Genomic DNA, 16,914 nt, shown 5'->3' with positions numbered 1-16,914 from the left:
CCTCCCACCTCCAAAGACATGCACCTGGGGATAGGTTGATTGGCAACACTAAATTGGCCCTAGTGTGTGAATGTGAGTGTGAATGTTGTCTGTCTATCTGTGTTGGCCCTGCGATGAGGTGGCGACTTGTCCAGGGTGTACCCCGCCTTCCGCCCGATTGTAGCTGAGATAGGCTCCAGCGCCCCCCGCGACCCCGAAGGGATTAAGCGGTAGAAAATGGATGGATGGATGGGCATTTCAGTAGTGTGTATAAGAGTGTTTCAGTCGGGTGTATGAGTGTTTCAGTAGTGTGTGTGAGAGAAAAACATTTCAGTTGTTTATGTGAGAGCATTTCAGTAGTGTGTATGTGAGTGTTTCAGTAGTGTGTGAGAAAAAAACATTTTAGTTGTTTATGTGGGGGCATTTCAGTAGTGTGTTTAAGAGTGTTTCCGTAGTGTGTGCGAGAGAAAAACATTTCAGTAGTGTATGTAAGAGGTAATTCTGAATATTGTCTCCAACGGCCCCTTATAGTGTGACACTGGCCACACTCAAGCCTAGCAGTGTGTAGCTAGCATGAAGATAGCATATGTTCTTTGTAGAAATTCTTGTTGAAAGGTTAATAACTCATTAACATTTTTCCACAAAACATCTTTATGTAACCACATCTTCCCCAGATTACATTACGCAACTTTTTTTTAACACAACAGTTCACTAGTGTCATATTTGGACATATCCAAATCAAAAGCAGGTTCACGACAAACGACTTACTAAACATTGTAAACGACTTCCTAACACTGTAACATGTTATAGTAAGTAACCAAAGGGGTTAAATAGTATAAATAAAGTTTGGGCCATACCTGTAAAATAATAAAGAAAGATCAAACCTTAGCGTATTTTTATTTCTCAACTCGTTTATTAATGTTTCTGAGTCACTCAACACCATGGTGCGACATTTGCTTGACACACATTACACAGTCAAAGTGACATACATAGATTAAAGTGCTTGAAAATGTGGCATTTGTGGGGTTATTTTACAAATGTACACGTAGCAGTTCCAACCAACTACACATACAGTCTATTTTATCTAACATCGGCTTCCTCCCACCTCCAAAGACATGCACCTGGGGATAAGTTGATTGGCAACACTAAATTGGCCCTGGTGTGTGGATGTGAGTGTGAATGTTGTCTGTCTATCTGTGTTGGCCCTGCGATGAGGTGGCGACTTGTCCAGGGTGTACCCCGCCTTCCGCCCGATTGTAGCTGAGATAGGCTCCAGCGCCCCCCGCGACCCCAAAAGGGAATAAGCGGTAGAAAATGGATGGATGGATGGATGTTTTGTTCGGGTTTTTTTAAACGAACACAAATGTGAATACAACAGTATTCAAAACAATATGATGCTTCAGTCTGTAGATGTTTTCAATCAAAGAAAATGTGCTTTTTAAATAAATGTACACAATGTTCTTTACTAATGCATACACTTAAAACATACATAAAACACTAATCTAAAAAAATCTAATGTATTAACAGTATATGAACAAGATTGTGTTAGACACACAACAATGATGTCACACGTTGTATGTGGCAAATGTCGCTAGAAAATCAAAGTTTTGACAGTTTATTCAAAATCCTGCAGTTTCATTTGCTGCTGCTGTTTGTTCTCTGTTGTATTTCTTACAATGGCTTTTTAAAGAGAGTATTTCATCACACACACTGCAACTCACACTTCCTCACCAGTGTGTGTTCTCATGTGTCGTTTCAATTTATCTTTTCGTACAAAACCTTTAGCACAGATTGAACAGGAAAGGGGCTTTTTACCTGTGTGCACTGTCATGTGTCTATTCAAAAGTATATTTCGAGTAAAACCTTTAGCACAGATTGAACAGACACAATGTTTTTCACCAGTGTGTGTTGTCATGTGTGTTTTCAAATTTATATTTTGTGTAAAACTTTTAGCACAGATTGAACAAGAAAAATGTTTTTCACCAGTGTGTGTTGTCATGTGTCTTTTCAAATCACAATTTTGTGTAAAACCTTTGTCACAGATGGAACAGGAAAAATGTTTTTCACCAGTGTGTGTTGTCATGTGTCTTTTCAAATGTATATTTTGTGTAAAACTTTTTGCGCAGATTGAACAAGAAAACTTTTTTTCACCAGTGTGTGTGGTCATGTGTGTTTTCAAATGACTATTGAGAGTAAAATCTTTAGCACAGACTGAACAAGAATACGGTTTTTCACCAGTGTGTGTTGTCATGTGTGCTGTCAAATGACTATTTTCTGCCAAACTTTTACCACAGATTGAACAGATAAAAGGTTTTTCACCAGTGTGTGTTCTCATGTGTATTCTTAAATGATTATTTTGTGTGAAACATTTACCACAGCTTAAACAAGAATATGGTTTTTCACCAGTGTGTGTTGTTATGTGTCTTTTCAAATCACTCTTTTGTGCAAAACCTTTACCACAGATGGAACAGGAAAACTGTTTTATACCAGTGTGTGTTGTCATGTGTCTTTTAAGATGCATATTATGTGTAAAACCTTTTGCACAGAATGAACAAGAATAAGATTTTTCACCAGTGTGTGTTGTCATGTGTGCTTTCAAATTACAATTTTCTGTAAAACCTTTACCACAGATTGAACAGATAAAAGGTTTTTCACCAGTGTGTATTCTCATGTGTCTTTTTAAATGATTATTTTGTGTAAAACCTTTACCACAGATTGAACAGACAACATGTTTTTTACCAGTGTGTTTTTTCATGTGTATTGGTAAATTATTATTTGAACCAGAAAAAGGTATTACACCAGCATGTATTCTCATGTGTGTTTTAAGGTTACGACAGTGATTAAAGGTTTTGCCACAGTGAGAACATTCAAAGTGTGTGTTGTCAGTGGGACATGTTGTATCAGCTTCAGAGTCTTCATTATCAGTGTCAGGAGAGTGTGACGTTGTGTCATCACTATCTGATAGTGGAGCTAAGAGCTTGTCTGCTTGTGATCCTCCACAGTGGTCTCCATCAGCTTCTGTTGTCATGTGTTGAGTTGAGCTGCTGCTTGGAGGCTCCACCTCTCTCTTCTCCTCACTTTCACTTTTGACCTCATCATCTTCACTCTTCACAATGACATAAATCAATGGCATCTTGGGGACATCAACATCCTCCAGTCCTTCATGTTGCTCTCCATTCTGACTGATACTGTGTTCCTCATCTTCCTCTTTTAAGAAAGGGAGCTCCTCATCTTCCTCTTTAATGTGGGTGGAATGTGGCTCCTCCTCTTCCTTTTTAATATGGGGGGGCTGAGGTTTCTCCTGGTCCATCCTGGAGGTCCCCCTCTTGCTGCTTAGGTAGAAGATGTTCTTCACAGACGTCTGCAGGACACAAGACAAACACATGGTTTAGAAAAGTCCAGCTTTGCTCAGTCACATGAGACAATTTTTATATTAATGTACTTTCCTTTGTGTGCTTATTTTCACAGTAACTTCATTGTATTATCAATAAATAACCTCACGTTGGACGTTTGTTCATCTCTAATTTAACTTACTTTTTATTTGCCAAATTAAATTGGAACTATATATATTCATATACACAGATATATAGATATAAGCTGTGTCTCAATTTGGGGGCTGCATCCTTCGCAGTGCACATTAAAAAAATCTCCCAAGTGTCCTTTGAATCCGGCAGACAAATGTGTCCTTTTCTCCTATTAGCAACAAGTGTGCATGCCGTGTACACTTCGCACCCTTTCATATCCCAAGAGCCTTTGTGCACTCAATTTAGAAAATTATTTTCAACATGGCGTCGCTGACGACACAAATATTTCTTTGTTCTGGGAAGGACTTGCAGCAGCTCATGGAAGATATAACAAAATAAAAGAACAAATTAAAACTTTGGTTTGATAAAAAAATAAATTGTCCCTAAACTTGAACAAAACCAAATTAATGTTGTAAAACTGGAAGGTACAAATAAATGTGAATTCGGAAAAACGATAACACAGAAATTGAAAGAACATATGGGGTGTGATATCAGATCACAAGCTATCTGAGTAGTAAAACAGCAAAAAGTTTTGGAATCCCAGGAAAAACAAAAACATCATAACATCTTGCACACTCTATATTGTACACTATTATTGCCTTGTCTTAATTACTGTGCGGAAGTCTGGGGCAACACATTCAAGAGCACGTGACAAGTTATGCACATTTCCCCAAAAAAAGCACTGAGAATTAGAGATGTCCGATAATGGCCTTTTTGACGATATCCGATATTGTCCAACTCCTAATTACCGATTCAGATATCAACCGATACCGAGAAATACTATACTTTGACTTTCACAAAGTTGGTGAGGTGGGCAGGGTTGGGGGGTTGGTGGTAGCGGGGGTGTATTGTAGCGTCCCGGAAGAGTTAGTGCTGCAAGGGCTTCTGGGTATTTGTTCTGTTGTGTTTATGTTGTGTTACGGTGCGGATGTTCTCCCGAAATGTGTTTGTCATCCTTGTTTGGTGTGGGTTCACAGTGTGGTGCATATTTGTAACAGTGTTAAAGATGTTTATACGGCCACCCTCAGTGTGACCTGTATGGCTGTTGATCAAGTATGCATTGCATTCACTTGTGTGTGTGTGTGTAAAAGCCGCATATATTATGTAATTGGGCTGGCACGCTGTGTGTATGGAGGAAAAGCGGACATGACGACAGGTTGTAGAAGACGCTAAAGGCAGTGCATTTAAGGCACGCCCCCAATATTGTTGTCCGGGTGGAAATCGGGAGAAATTCGGGAGATTGGTTGCCCCAGGAGATTTTCGGGAGGGGCACTGAAATTCGGGAGTCTCCCGGGAAAATCGGGAGGGTTGGCAAGTATGCCCTACGTCCGTGTTTTACCGGATATGTACCGTACAGCGGCGTTTTAAAAAGTAATTCATTTTACTTTTTAAAACCGATACCGATCATTTCCGATATTACATTTTAAAGCATTTATCGGCTGATAAAATTGGCAGGCCGATATTATCAGACATCTCTACTGAGAATGATACACAATGTTGGCTCTCGGGAAAACATAAACACACTCTTTATAAAGTCGCAAATAATGAAATTTATGGATCTGGTGTAATTCAAAACTGCACATGTAATAATAGAGAGAAATAATATGCTGCTGCCAAATATCCAAAAAATGTTCAGACGGAAATGTAAGATATAATTTGAGGGGTAAATTGAATTTAAAGGCGAACTGCACTTTTTTTTGGAATTTTGCCAATCGTTCACAATCATTATGAGAGACAAGAAGACACACGTTAATTTGTTCTTCTTTTTAATATATACAAATCGGCTCCTTCTAGTAGCTAGCCATGCAGCTATGGGAGCAGTCAATTCTCCCTCTAAATCACTTTAAAAATGCATTCAAAAACGGCCAACAATATTTCATTTACGTTCCGTAACTTATATAATAACCAAGCTGTAGCAACACTGTTATTGTAAGAGCGAACACGGAGGAACTCGTTTTCCTGGCGTACTAACACATTGCTGTGATTCGGTATTAGCCGTAAAAACTAGCTACAGAGATAAGCGAGCTTCTACGACAACACGAAACGTGTTTGAATTTGTTATAAACCAACACAATGGATAGGACAAAAACCTGTACTGACTGAAAAACATGAACAATCATATTACAGTATCTGTAACGTATTAGCCCACATTTTGTTTGTACACAGCTAACTCGACAGAATATGCACTGTTGTGTACAGTGATGTGTTGCATGTATTGTGAACAATAGTATAGTGACTTACTCAATGGACAGTTGTCCGTTTGGTCAAGCTGGCCGGGGGCGTTTCTAGTTGATCTGGGCACTCCAATATTTCGGCATAGCTTTGCTCAAAATTCCGGATTTGCAGCGTGACCAAGACGCACTGACGACTGACCTCAGTCTCTCGGTATCTGTCTGCTCCATTGTTTCACCCTCTTCTTCGCGCTCGCTTCTATAAGCAGCAGTTCATCCTCTGTATATTATGGTAAAAAAAGATAAGGTTGTGAATCCTCATAAATATGCTTCATTGTCTTAGACCAAGTCTGCCATGATTTCAACACACACACACATTTGTTGCCGGAAGTCGGAACTGTGCTGCTATAGAAACGGAAATAAAGGCGTCAATTAATTAGTTCCGGCAATGATTAAAATGACCTAAATGCGGTAAATATTGTACATACTACGTATTGTTATGAACGTGTCTATTACTACATTATATGTATACTTGCAGTGTGTATGTACAACGCTGATGGAGGGTTTTGAAGTTGTTTTAGGGGTCTGTGAAGGCTACAACAGTGACTCCGATTAGTCGCATCTTGGAAGCGTTTTTTTTTTAATCATCTTTACAATCCCCTCCCCAAAAAAAGACATATGTGTTCTTGTCTCTCACAGTGATTGTAAACGATATGCAACATTAAAAAAAAGTGCAGTTCCCCTTTAAAACAGCCTTGTGTTTACTCAACTATTAAAAGTATGCGCATATCAGTTTTTGGGCTGACAGTAGAATCAATTGCACAAGGAAATAAAAAAAAGCAATAACATGATTCAAATTTAAGAAGACATACAAAAATATAAACTAAATTTTATGAAATTAGTGTTTATTTTTTGTTTGTATTTTAGTTTTCATGGATGTAACTAGACATGTATTCTGTAATTATTTACTCAATATACTTTGTACTATAATATAATGTATAATGTGAAATAAGGTCATCATGTTTTCTGTTGTTAATAAAGAATCATATTATATCTGAGTGATGGGGCAGATCAGTGACGTGCGGTGACTTTCACACCAGGTGAGGCATTGATGCTTTTGGATGTTTTTTTGTACTTCAATTCAAATGCTCTAATCCCTGTTAATACACATTGATCATTAAAATGAGACTATAACTAGAAAACGAAGGGAGTAATTCACTTTCATAAATATGTGACCAAATAGATCTTACTTCCATTTATTTGCATTGTTGAAATTAAAGTAATAATAATTACAAAAAAAAACAACATCTGGGGCTTTTGTTACATTCTATGTTGGCGTTGTTGGTCCAGACCCCAGGATGCAGAGATGGCAGATCGAAAGTCATGCGGCAGCAGAAACAGCAGCCTCATATTAGGTTTGTGAGCAAATTGGGTGATTTTTAGTCAAGTAAATGTAAAAAAAGAAACGACTGTAATCATACATAAAATACATGTATTACACAGTTTAATGGACATGTATTGTTTTCATTAGAGATGTCCGATAATATCGGCCTGCCAATATTATCGGCCGATAAATGCATTAAAATGTAATATCGGAAATTGACGGTATCGGTTTCAACCTCCCGATTTTCCCGGGAGACTCCCGAATTTCAGTGCCCCTCCCGAAAATCCCCCCGGGGCAACCAATCTCCCGATTTCCACCCAGACAACATTATTAGGGGCGTGCCTTAAAGGCATTGACTTTAGCGTCCTCTACAACCTGTCGTCACGTCCGCTTATCCTCCATACAAACAGCGTGCTGGCCCAGTCACATAATGTATGCGGCTTTTACACACACATAAGTGAATGCAAGTCATACTTGGTCAACAGCCATACAGGTCACACTGAGGGTGGCCGTATAAACAACGTTAACACTGTTACAAATATGCGCCACACTGTGAACCCACACTAAACAAGAATGACAAACACATTCGGGAGAACATCCGCACCGTAACACAACAGAACAAATACCCAGAACCCCTTGCAGCACTAACTCTTCCAGGACGCTACAATATACACCCCCCGCTACCACCAAACACCTCCGCCCCCCATCTCCCAAATTCGGAGGTCTCAAGGTTGGCAAGTATGCTCTAGTATACTCTGGACTGAAGCTGCATGCCTTCATTGTTTTTGTAGCTGTTGTTTTGAGGCATGCTTAAAAAAAATAAAAAATAATGCACTTTGTGAAATTCGAAGTATAGTATTTCCCATAGTTGTAGTTTGTATCAGGGTTATCCCAGGGAGAGCATGTCCCAAATTCCAAGCTGCTGTTTTGAGGCATGTTAAAAAAAAGAATGCACTTTTTGTGACTTCAATAATAAATATGGCAGTGCCATGTTGGCATTTTTTTCCATAACTGGAGTTGAGGTTGTTCACTTATTTTGGAAAACCTTGTTTTTGATTGATTTATTGAAACTTGCATTAGTAGATTGCACAGTACAGTGCATATTCCGTACAGTTGACCACTAAATGGTAACACCCGAATAAGTTTTTCAACTTGTTTAAGTCGGGGTCCACGTTAATCAATTCATGGTAAAGTTACATTGTTTAATGCATCCAGCGGGGCATCACAACAAAATTAGGCATAATAATGTGTTAATTCCACAACTGTATATATCGGTATCGGAATCTGTAATTAAGAGTTGGACAATATCGGAATATCGGATATCGGCAAAAAAGCCATTATCGGACATCCCTAGTTTTCATTATTAGTTGTTTTTTTAAATGACCCTGACCGCACGTCCCTGAGGCAGATGGGATGTGATGGGAAACAATGCAGTTGTTTTTATTATATAGTTTATATTCACTTTAATTTTTTGTACGCAAATACAAATTCTCATAACCAACTATATACTGTACCATCTTGATTTCACTTTTTGACAATGCTCCTCCACTCAGTAAAGTTATTCCAAGTGTTCTTTCATGTCAATGATGAAACATGAAGTTAGTAAAGATGTGAGAGTAAGAAGTAAACAAACCTGTTCTGAGTGACACAACTTGATGCTTCTTGAAAACAGCGTCCAGTAGTTGACGTTGTCACTAGTTCTCTTTTGTTCGAGAAAGTTCCTCGTTGTACTCTGCCATCTTTCTTAGTTTATAACGTTACAAATATTTATTCCACAGCCGCAGTTAGATGCTGATTCACAAATACTCTCGGCATTTGTATTTCACGCATTTACCAAAGTGACACTTTCGGTGTCACTTTGGTAGCAGCTAGCAAGCTAAGCTAACTAGCAGGATAAATTAGCATTAGAAGCTTAGTTCACGGTTCACTGAGTCGAGTAGGGTTCATCATAAAATGAAGACTGAATAAAGTTTAGTTTGTCACACCTTAAAGACCAATAGATAAACACGTACAAATAAAGCAATTAACGCAGACTTACAGACCAAATGCTCTGTTGGTTTTTACGAGACGATTGCTACCAGAATACACAATCAGTCCGCGCATGTGCAAGCGGTGAGCAACGTCACTTCCTGTTGAACCCCCACTCTCTTTCTTTTTTTTTTAACATAACTTTATTTGCATTCAAACACGACTTTACTTCCATCTATTTTCTACTGATTGTCCCTTTTTGAGCTTGTCCTAGCTGCACTCGGGTGGAAGGCAGGCTCCACTCTGAAAAAGTCGCCACTTCATTACAATTTACAATAAACCAATACAATCACTGCACAGAAATGGGAGCAATATAAAAGTATAAAACATAAAATACAACAATATATGACAATAAATAATGGGAAGACAAAGAAAAATCAAAACATTTGTGCATTTTTGGTTGTCATCTGTAGAGGGTTCTTCGGCCCACCACACACTGCCAGGAGAGCCCGGAATTCAGATTATAACACTGTTTTATTTTCATAAATGTCCAGAGGCTTTTGTTTTCCAGTAAACTGTCTTTCTCTCCTGCTTCCGCTCAGCAGCATCTCCAACTCCAACTACTTGTCTCATTCCGGCTGCTGCTAATATATTAGATAACAAGGCCCCCCTGGGCCATCTACGCACCTGTCGCTAAAAAACAACCCCCCACCATAATTCCTCCTCCACCAAATTTCACACTCGGCACAATGCAGTCCGAAATGTAGCGTTCTTCTGGCAACCTCCAAACCCAGACTGGTCCATCAGATTGCCAGATGGAAAAGCGTGACATATCAGTCCAGAGAAGGTGTCTCCACTGCTCTAGAGTCCAGTGGCGACGTGCTTTACACCACTGCATCCCACGCTTTGCATTGTATGGCTTAGATGTAGCTGCTCAGCCAGGAAACCCATTCCATGAAGCTCTCTGCATACTGTATGTGGGCTAATTGGAAGGTCACATGAAGTTTGGAGCTCTGTAGCAACTAACTGTGCAGAAAGTCTTTGGACTATGCGCTTCAGCATCCGCTGACCCCTCTCTGTCAGTTTACGTGGCCTACCACTTGGTGGCTGACTTGCTGTTGTTCCCAAACTCTTCACTTCTCTTATAATAAAGTTGACTTTGGAATATTTAGGAGCGAGGAAATTTCATGCTGGAAATCACTGAGAGCGGCCCATTCTTTCACATACATATCTATACAAATATAAATATATACACATATCTATAAATCGTATATAAATATAAACAGTGATGGGCAGTAATAAGCTACATGTAGCTCAGCTACGTATGTCGCTTAACTACATTTTCCAGTAGCATGGCGGTTGTTTAGCTACTTTTTTAACGAGTAGCTTTTCCTTTAAAAGAAAATTGACTGCGATTACAGGCCCAAAAAAAATATGGAGAAAATACAAAGGCTTGGATGTATGAGGGCACCCATACATACAGAGAAAATGATGATTGATGATAGGGTGATGTTCGAGACGCTTCAATCTGACTCAAAAAAAAAAGAAACATACTTGAAAAGGGCAGAGGAATTCTCTCCAACACATTACATTTTCCTTGAGTGATGAAGACGACATGCAAGAAACCCATACTAATGCGTGTCGTTAGTCATATTTAGACAAATGTGTTTAGAGAAAACAATGCCTGGAACCTTAGCTTTTAGGTTAACCAAAATCATACCTGCTTTCTTCATCATAGACATACAACACACAATTAGGAACACACACAAGGTGAGTTGAGTTCATGAAAGGTTTTACTGCACATAACCAAGGTTACATTACCAACAGAAATTGTGACATTTATTTTACAAATCTACATGTAGCAGTTCCAACCAACTACACACACATACAAACACACTGTTTATTTTATGGAACATGTCTTGTTCTGTTTGTTTTGAAAACAAACCAAAAAGTTCAAATAAGGGTAGTCAAAATAAGTTGATGCTTCAGTCAGTGAAGACATGTTCAATCAAAGAAAATTTGTATTTTAAATGAATGTACACAACGTTGTATACTAATGCACATACTTAAAACATACATACACCACTAATCTAAAATGATCTATAAACGGCAGAAACATTTTTTAAAAGCCTGGAGTTTAATTTGTTGCTGATGCTCTCACTTCTTTCATCACACACACCACAACTCACACTTCCTCACTAGTGTGTCTTTTCATGTGTTTTTTCAACGTATGTGTTTGTACAAAACCTTTAGCACAAATTGAACAGGAAAAAGGTTTTTTGTCAGCGTGCGTTCTCATGTGTGCTTTCAAATTACTCTTTTCCGTAAAACATTTAGCACAGATTGAACAGACAAAGGGTTTTTCACCAGTGTGCGTTTTCATGTGTCTTTTCAAATCACTATTTTGTGTAAACCCTTTACCGCAGATGGAACAGGAAAAAGGTTTTTCATCAGTGTGTGTTGTCATGTGTCTTTTCAAGAGTATATTTTTTGTAAAACCTTTAGCGCAGATTGAACAGATACAAGGTTTTTCACCAGTGTGTGTTGTCATGTGTGTTTTCAAATTTACATTGAGTGTAAAGCTTTTAGCGCAGAATGAACAAGAAAAAGGTTTTTCACCAGTGTGTGTTGGCATGTGTCTTCTCATATCACTATTTTGTGTAAAACCTTTACCACAGATTGAACACGAAAACGGTTTTTCACCAGTGTGTGTTGTCATGTGTCTTTTCAAATGTATATTTTGTGTAAAATCTTTAGCACAGATTGAACAAGAAAAAGGTTTTTCACCAGTGTGTGTTGTCATGTGTGTTTTCAAATTCATATTGAGAGTAAAACCTTTAGCACAGATTGAACAAGAAAACGGTTTTTCACCAGTGTGTTTTGTCATGTGTGCTTTCAAATTACTATTTTCCGTAAAACCTTTACCACAGATTGAACAGATAAAAGGTTTTTCGCCAGTGTGTATTCTCATATGTATTTTTAAATGATTATTTTGTGTAAAACATTTACCACAAGTTGAACAAGGAAAAGGTTTTTCACCCGTGTGTGTTCTCATGTGTGTTTTCAAATTATGATTTTGTGTAAAACATTTACCACAGCTTGAACAAGAAAAAGGTTTTTCACCACCGTGTATTCTCATGTGTCTTTTCAGATTACGACGTTGATTAAAAATTTTGCCACAGTGAGAACATTCAAAGTGTGTGTTGTCAGTGTGACATGTTGTATCAGCTTCAGAGTCTTCATCATCAGTGTCAGGAGAGTGTGACGTTGTGTCGTCACTATCCGATAGTGGAGCTAAGAGTTTGCCTGCTTGTGATCCTCCACAGTGGTCTCCATCATCTTCTGTTGTCATGTGTTGAGTTGAGCTGCTGCTTAGAGGCTCCGCCTCTCTCTTCTCCTCACTTTCACTTTTGACCTCATCATCTTCACTCTTCACAATAACACCAGCCAATAGCATCTTGGGGACATCAACCTCCTTCTGACTGATGCTGTATTCCTCCTTTTCCTCTTTAAAAAGAGGGAGCTGCAGCTCATCATCTTCCACTTTAATGTGGGTGGAATATGGCTCTTTCTCTTCATTTTTAATTTGGGGGGGCTGTGGTTGCTCCTGCTCCATTTTGGAGGTCAGCTGCTGCTCAGGAAAATGTTCTTTATAGACCACTGCAGAAAAAGAAAAAAAACTGATTTAAAAAAGTCCAGCTTTGCTCAGTCATATGAGACAATGTGTATATTAATGTTCTTTACTTTGTGTGCTTAGTTTTACAGTAACTTCCTTGTATTATCAATAAACAACCTCAAGTTGGACAATTGTTCATCTCTAATTTAACTGACTGTTTATTTGCCAAACTAAATTGGAAAAATAGATTAAAAAGATGTGTAAAAAGAAATATATATGTATTCTAACAAAATGCCTCAGTTAATTATGTCTTTAGATGACGACACTTTAAAGAGGGACTGCACTTTTCATTCATATTTTGACTATCATTCACTATCCTTATGTGACAATAAACACATGTCTATTTCTTTTTTGCGCATTCTTAATAAAAAAAAACAATAACAAAAAAATGCCTAATACAAGGTGGCCAACAATGGAGCTCATGGGAATAAACTATTCCGCCTATAAAGCCAAGTTCTATCTTTCTATCTGTGTGCCTCAAATTTTTTACAGCTCTCTTTATTCCTTCTCCATCACATTTAGTCGTCTTATCAAACTTACAAAGCACCCACTCTGTTTCATCGCTTCACTTTCAGCTCGCTAGCTGCTAAGCTAGCAAAGCTAAGTTAGTCCCGGTCAGAAGCTACTGCACTCTGAAGACAGCAGGAACTTCACTCGGTGAAAGATATTGATTGGTTGATTGAGAAGTTTATTGACATCTTAAAGAATTGAATCCATTTAATGCTTTAAAAAGGCAAATGGATGGCACAAAAAGCCAAAAGGCTTGTTTCCATTGTGGTACATAGTCCATATAACTTGAGTATGGCTTCCTGTTCTTTATGCACCTTTCTCATGGATAGGTTGGCTCTACTAGAAGGCCGTGTCCGCCAGTTAGAGCTGAGTAACTTCGTAGCAGACACGTTTGCTAGCGTTAGCTGTAGCGAGCAGCCCTAAGCGCTGGTGAACCAGTTAAGACGCATAATAGATTGAGCCCTTTAGCTAGTCCTACACCCCAGTCTACCGGACACCACACCTTAGTCATAGGGGGCTCCATAACCTGGAACATACCGCTTAGTAAACCAGCCACAATTAAGTGTATTCTCAGGGCCTGAGCACCCGACATTGAAGCTAATCTTAGGGAGCTGACTTGCAACAGACCAAGTAAACACAAACCACAGGCTTATCGCACCACTAGCTATGCGAATATAGTTGTACACGTCGGTTCCAATGACACTCAGGTGAGACAGAGATTACAAAGAGGAACATAGCTAGGATTTGTAATATCGCCAAAAAAATGGCTCGGCATCGAGTACTTGTTTTGGGCTCCCTGTCTGCGAGATTAGTCTCGCTTAATAAGTGGTTGGCTAGTTTTTTGTAGAAAACCGAAACTAACGCTTGTTGATCATTGGCCCTCTTTCTGGGGCAACGCTATTCCGTCGTTCGAGACAAGTGACAAGAAAGAGCTATCATGTAAATAAAACTGTTAAATAACTATTGTAAGTTAACGACATGCTGGTGTTAATGTGTGTGCTAATGTTCAGAGTTCACAAATGTTTGTAAATATACCGTGCCAGAAAGATGATTGACGAAGAATGAGAAGAGTTGGGAGAGACATAAAAAGACGTGTGTGCATGCGGAATTCAACCTCTTCTTGGTACGCATAAAAATGTGTTTTCTTTAAAAAAAAATATAAATTAAGTAACGTTTATGACAACCATGGAATGTGAGCTATAACAGGATAATGCATACATTTATCATTTGTTTTCGAAACGCTTACAAAAAAGTGGGACCCCAAAAATTTAATGTGGGACCCCATTTTTATGACTTGATGGGGTCCCTGGGACCCCACTGTGAAAATTCCTAGCGCCAACACTGGATAAGCTGGAAAACACATTCAGTATTCAGTTATTTTTAGAGCACACGGCAATATTAAGGACACAATATCAGTTATATATATATATATATATATATATATATATATATATATATATATATATATATATATATATATATATAGATAGATATAAATATAAATATATATATATATATATATAGATAGATAGATATAAATATAAATATATATATATATATATATATATATATATATAGATAGATATAAATATATATATATAGAGAGAGAGAGAGAGAGAGAGAGAGAGAGAGAGAGAGAGAGAGAGAGAGAGAGAGATGTAAACAATACCTAAATATATATGTACAAATAAAGTTAGTAAATATGTGAGAGTTAGAAGTAAACAAACCTGTTCTGTGTAACACGACTTGATGCTTCTTGAAAACAGCGTCCAGTTGTCGTTAGTTCACCTCTGGTTGGAGAAAGTCCCCCCTCGTACTCTGCTATCTTTCCTTCTACCAATACAAATACTTATTCCATAGCCGCAGTTAGTCGCTAATTAACCAACACTCTCAGCATTTGTATTTTACACATTTTCGCACAATCTCCACACTCTACACTGACAATTGTGCCTGATTGGCGTTGTGTGAATAACTTCTGGGTCTCTTTGTTAGCAGCTAGCAAGCTAAGCTAAGTAGCAGGCCGAGTTAGCCTCAGAAGCTTCAAAGTTCACTGAGTCAAGTCAAGTTAATCCTGACATGAATAAAGTTTAGTTTGTCATATATAAGAATATGTAAAAACTTAAAAAGGAACGAATTAACGCAGACTTAAAGACCACACTACTGTACTGCCTTTAACAAGACGAACGGTAGCAGAATACACGATCAGTCCGCGCATGTGTAAAGGGTGAATTACGTCACTTCCTTTTGGCGTCTCCTTTTTCTTTGGGTTTTCTGACGGGTTGCAACCGTAACTTGAAAGATGCATACCGCTACCTACTGTACAGGAGCATGTAGCGTGGGGTATTGTCTTCTATACCATAGACATCTTATAAGTAGACGCTGCATCGACCCATACTGCCTACTGGCGCTGACGAGACGCGGGGCCGCCATCTTGGAGTGGTGATGCGCTCCACTCAGTGCAATTCATTTGGCAGGAGCAATGAACTGTCAGCGCATTTATTTAATTTTACCTCACTGAATACCACTGATTTTCACGCAGTTTTTTGTCATACGTGTAGCTATGATAAAGGACACATGTTTTGGTGTGTTTTATTATTCATAGTTTGCTTAACACATACTTGCCAACCCTCCCGGATTTTCCGGGAGACTCCCGAAATTCAGCGCCTCTCCCGAAATTCAGGCGGAGCTGGAGGCCACGCCCCCTCCAGGTTTATTGTTAGGCAGTTTCATTAACGTCCTCCCAGCACGGCAACAACACACAACAACAGCAGTCACGTTTTCGTCTACCGTAAAGCAGTTTGTCTGCCGTAAACAGCAATGTTGTGACACTCTTAAACAGGACAATACTGCCATCTACTGTACATGCATATGTGACATTAACATCTAGGGCTTTTAGAGAGTGCAGTGCACAACTGCGCACACAACAAGGAGACGAAGCAGAATGCATCATCAGAGAGGGTGTTCAGCATGGTTAGAAAAATAGTGACAGAGAATAGAACAAGGATGGACAATTCAACCCTTAACTCAACAATGAGTAGATGAGTGTTATGTGTGTGTATATGTGTACATAAATGAACACTGAAATTCAAGTATTTATTTTATATATATATATATATATATATATATATATATATATATATATATATATATATATATATATGAAATACTTGACTTGGGGAATTCTAGCTGTAAATATACTCCTCCCCTCTTAACCACGCCCCCAACCACGCCCCCCGCCCCACCCCTGACCAGGCCCCCGCCACCCCCACCCCCCACCTCCCGAAATTGGAGGTCTCAAGGTTGGCAAGTATGGCTTAACAGTAATATAATATTCTTATATGCTATAAGTGACCAGACGTACAAGATAAAAACTGGGAATATAATCCCAGAGAAGGGGGAAGAAAACGGTCAGCTATTTTTAAGTTCAAGAAACAATATGATTAGGTTATATATACACATGCGTATATCCTACATAAACAATGTATGAATACATTAGATATCTATATATCTTAGGGACCTATAGACTGTGTCTCTGTTGCTGCAGCAGCAGAGAGTTTATTCTGTCTTGACACTTTGTATCGATATTTTGTATTACATTCTTCCCTTAAATGCTAATGTTTACAGTGATTGTTTTATATGTATTTTTTTATGTATGTCGCTTTGGATAAAAGTCCCACACATTTCACAAAGGTGGGCTACACA

General features: G+C 38.6%; 2 protein-coding genes across 3 annotated transcripts; both read right to left on the bottom strand.

Annotated features, from left to right (window-relative positions):
* Window positions 1-794: 794 nt before the first annotated feature.
* On the bottom strand, window positions 795-9,146 carry LOC133572739 (uncharacterized). Of its 2 annotated transcripts, XM_061925719.1 has the most exons (3): window positions 8,692-9,146; window positions 5,745-5,954; window positions 795-3,340 (listed from the first exon to the last, which is right to left on the bottom strand). In XM_061925719.1, exon 3 carries the CDS (start codon window positions 3,287-3,289, stop codon window positions 1,697-1,699), a length of 1,593 nt encoding a protein of 530 aa, XP_061781703.1. In that variant the 5' UTR covers window positions 3,290-3,340; window positions 5,745-5,954; window positions 8,692-9,146; the 3' UTR covers window positions 795-1,696. The 2 variants fall into 2 exon arrangements, with proteins under 2 accessions (XP_061781703.1, XP_061781704.1); XM_061925720.1 differs by lacking the exon at window positions 5,745-5,954.
* Window positions 9,147-10,811: 1,665 nt separating this feature from the next.
* LOC133572741 (uncharacterized) lies at window positions 10,812-15,430 on the bottom strand. The gene is made up of 2 exons (XM_061925725.2): window positions 14,940-15,430; window positions 10,812-12,686 (listed from the first exon to the last, which is right to left on the bottom strand). The coding sequence occupies exon 2, from the start codon at window positions 12,640-12,642 to the stop codon at window positions 11,212-11,214; it is 1,431 nt and encodes a 476-aa protein (XP_061781709.1). The 5' UTR covers window positions 12,643-12,686; window positions 14,940-15,430; the 3' UTR covers window positions 10,812-11,211.
* Window positions 15,431-16,914: the final 1,484 nt, after the last annotated feature.

This window comes from Nerophis lumbriciformis, linkage group LG30 (assembly GCF_033978685.3).
Source record: "Nerophis lumbriciformis linkage group LG30, RoL_Nlum_v2.1, whole genome shotgun sequence".
Classification (NCBI taxonomy): domain Eukaryota; kingdom Metazoa; phylum Chordata; class Actinopteri; order Syngnathiformes; family Syngnathidae; genus Nerophis; species Nerophis lumbriciformis.
The sequence above is the reverse complement of the archived record's forward strand: the minus strand, read 5'-3'. Positions and strand labels throughout refer to the sequence as shown.

Excerpts from the sequence above, each read along its gene's own strand:
- LOC133572741 (XM_061925725.2), bottom strand. The coding sequence starts at position 12,642 with ATGGAGCAGGAGCAACCACAGCCCCCCCAAATTAAAAATGAAGAGAAA.
- LOC133572739 (XM_061925719.1), bottom strand. The coding sequence starts at position 3,289 with ATGGACCAGGAGAAACCTCAGCCCCCCCATATTAAAAAGGAAGAGGAG.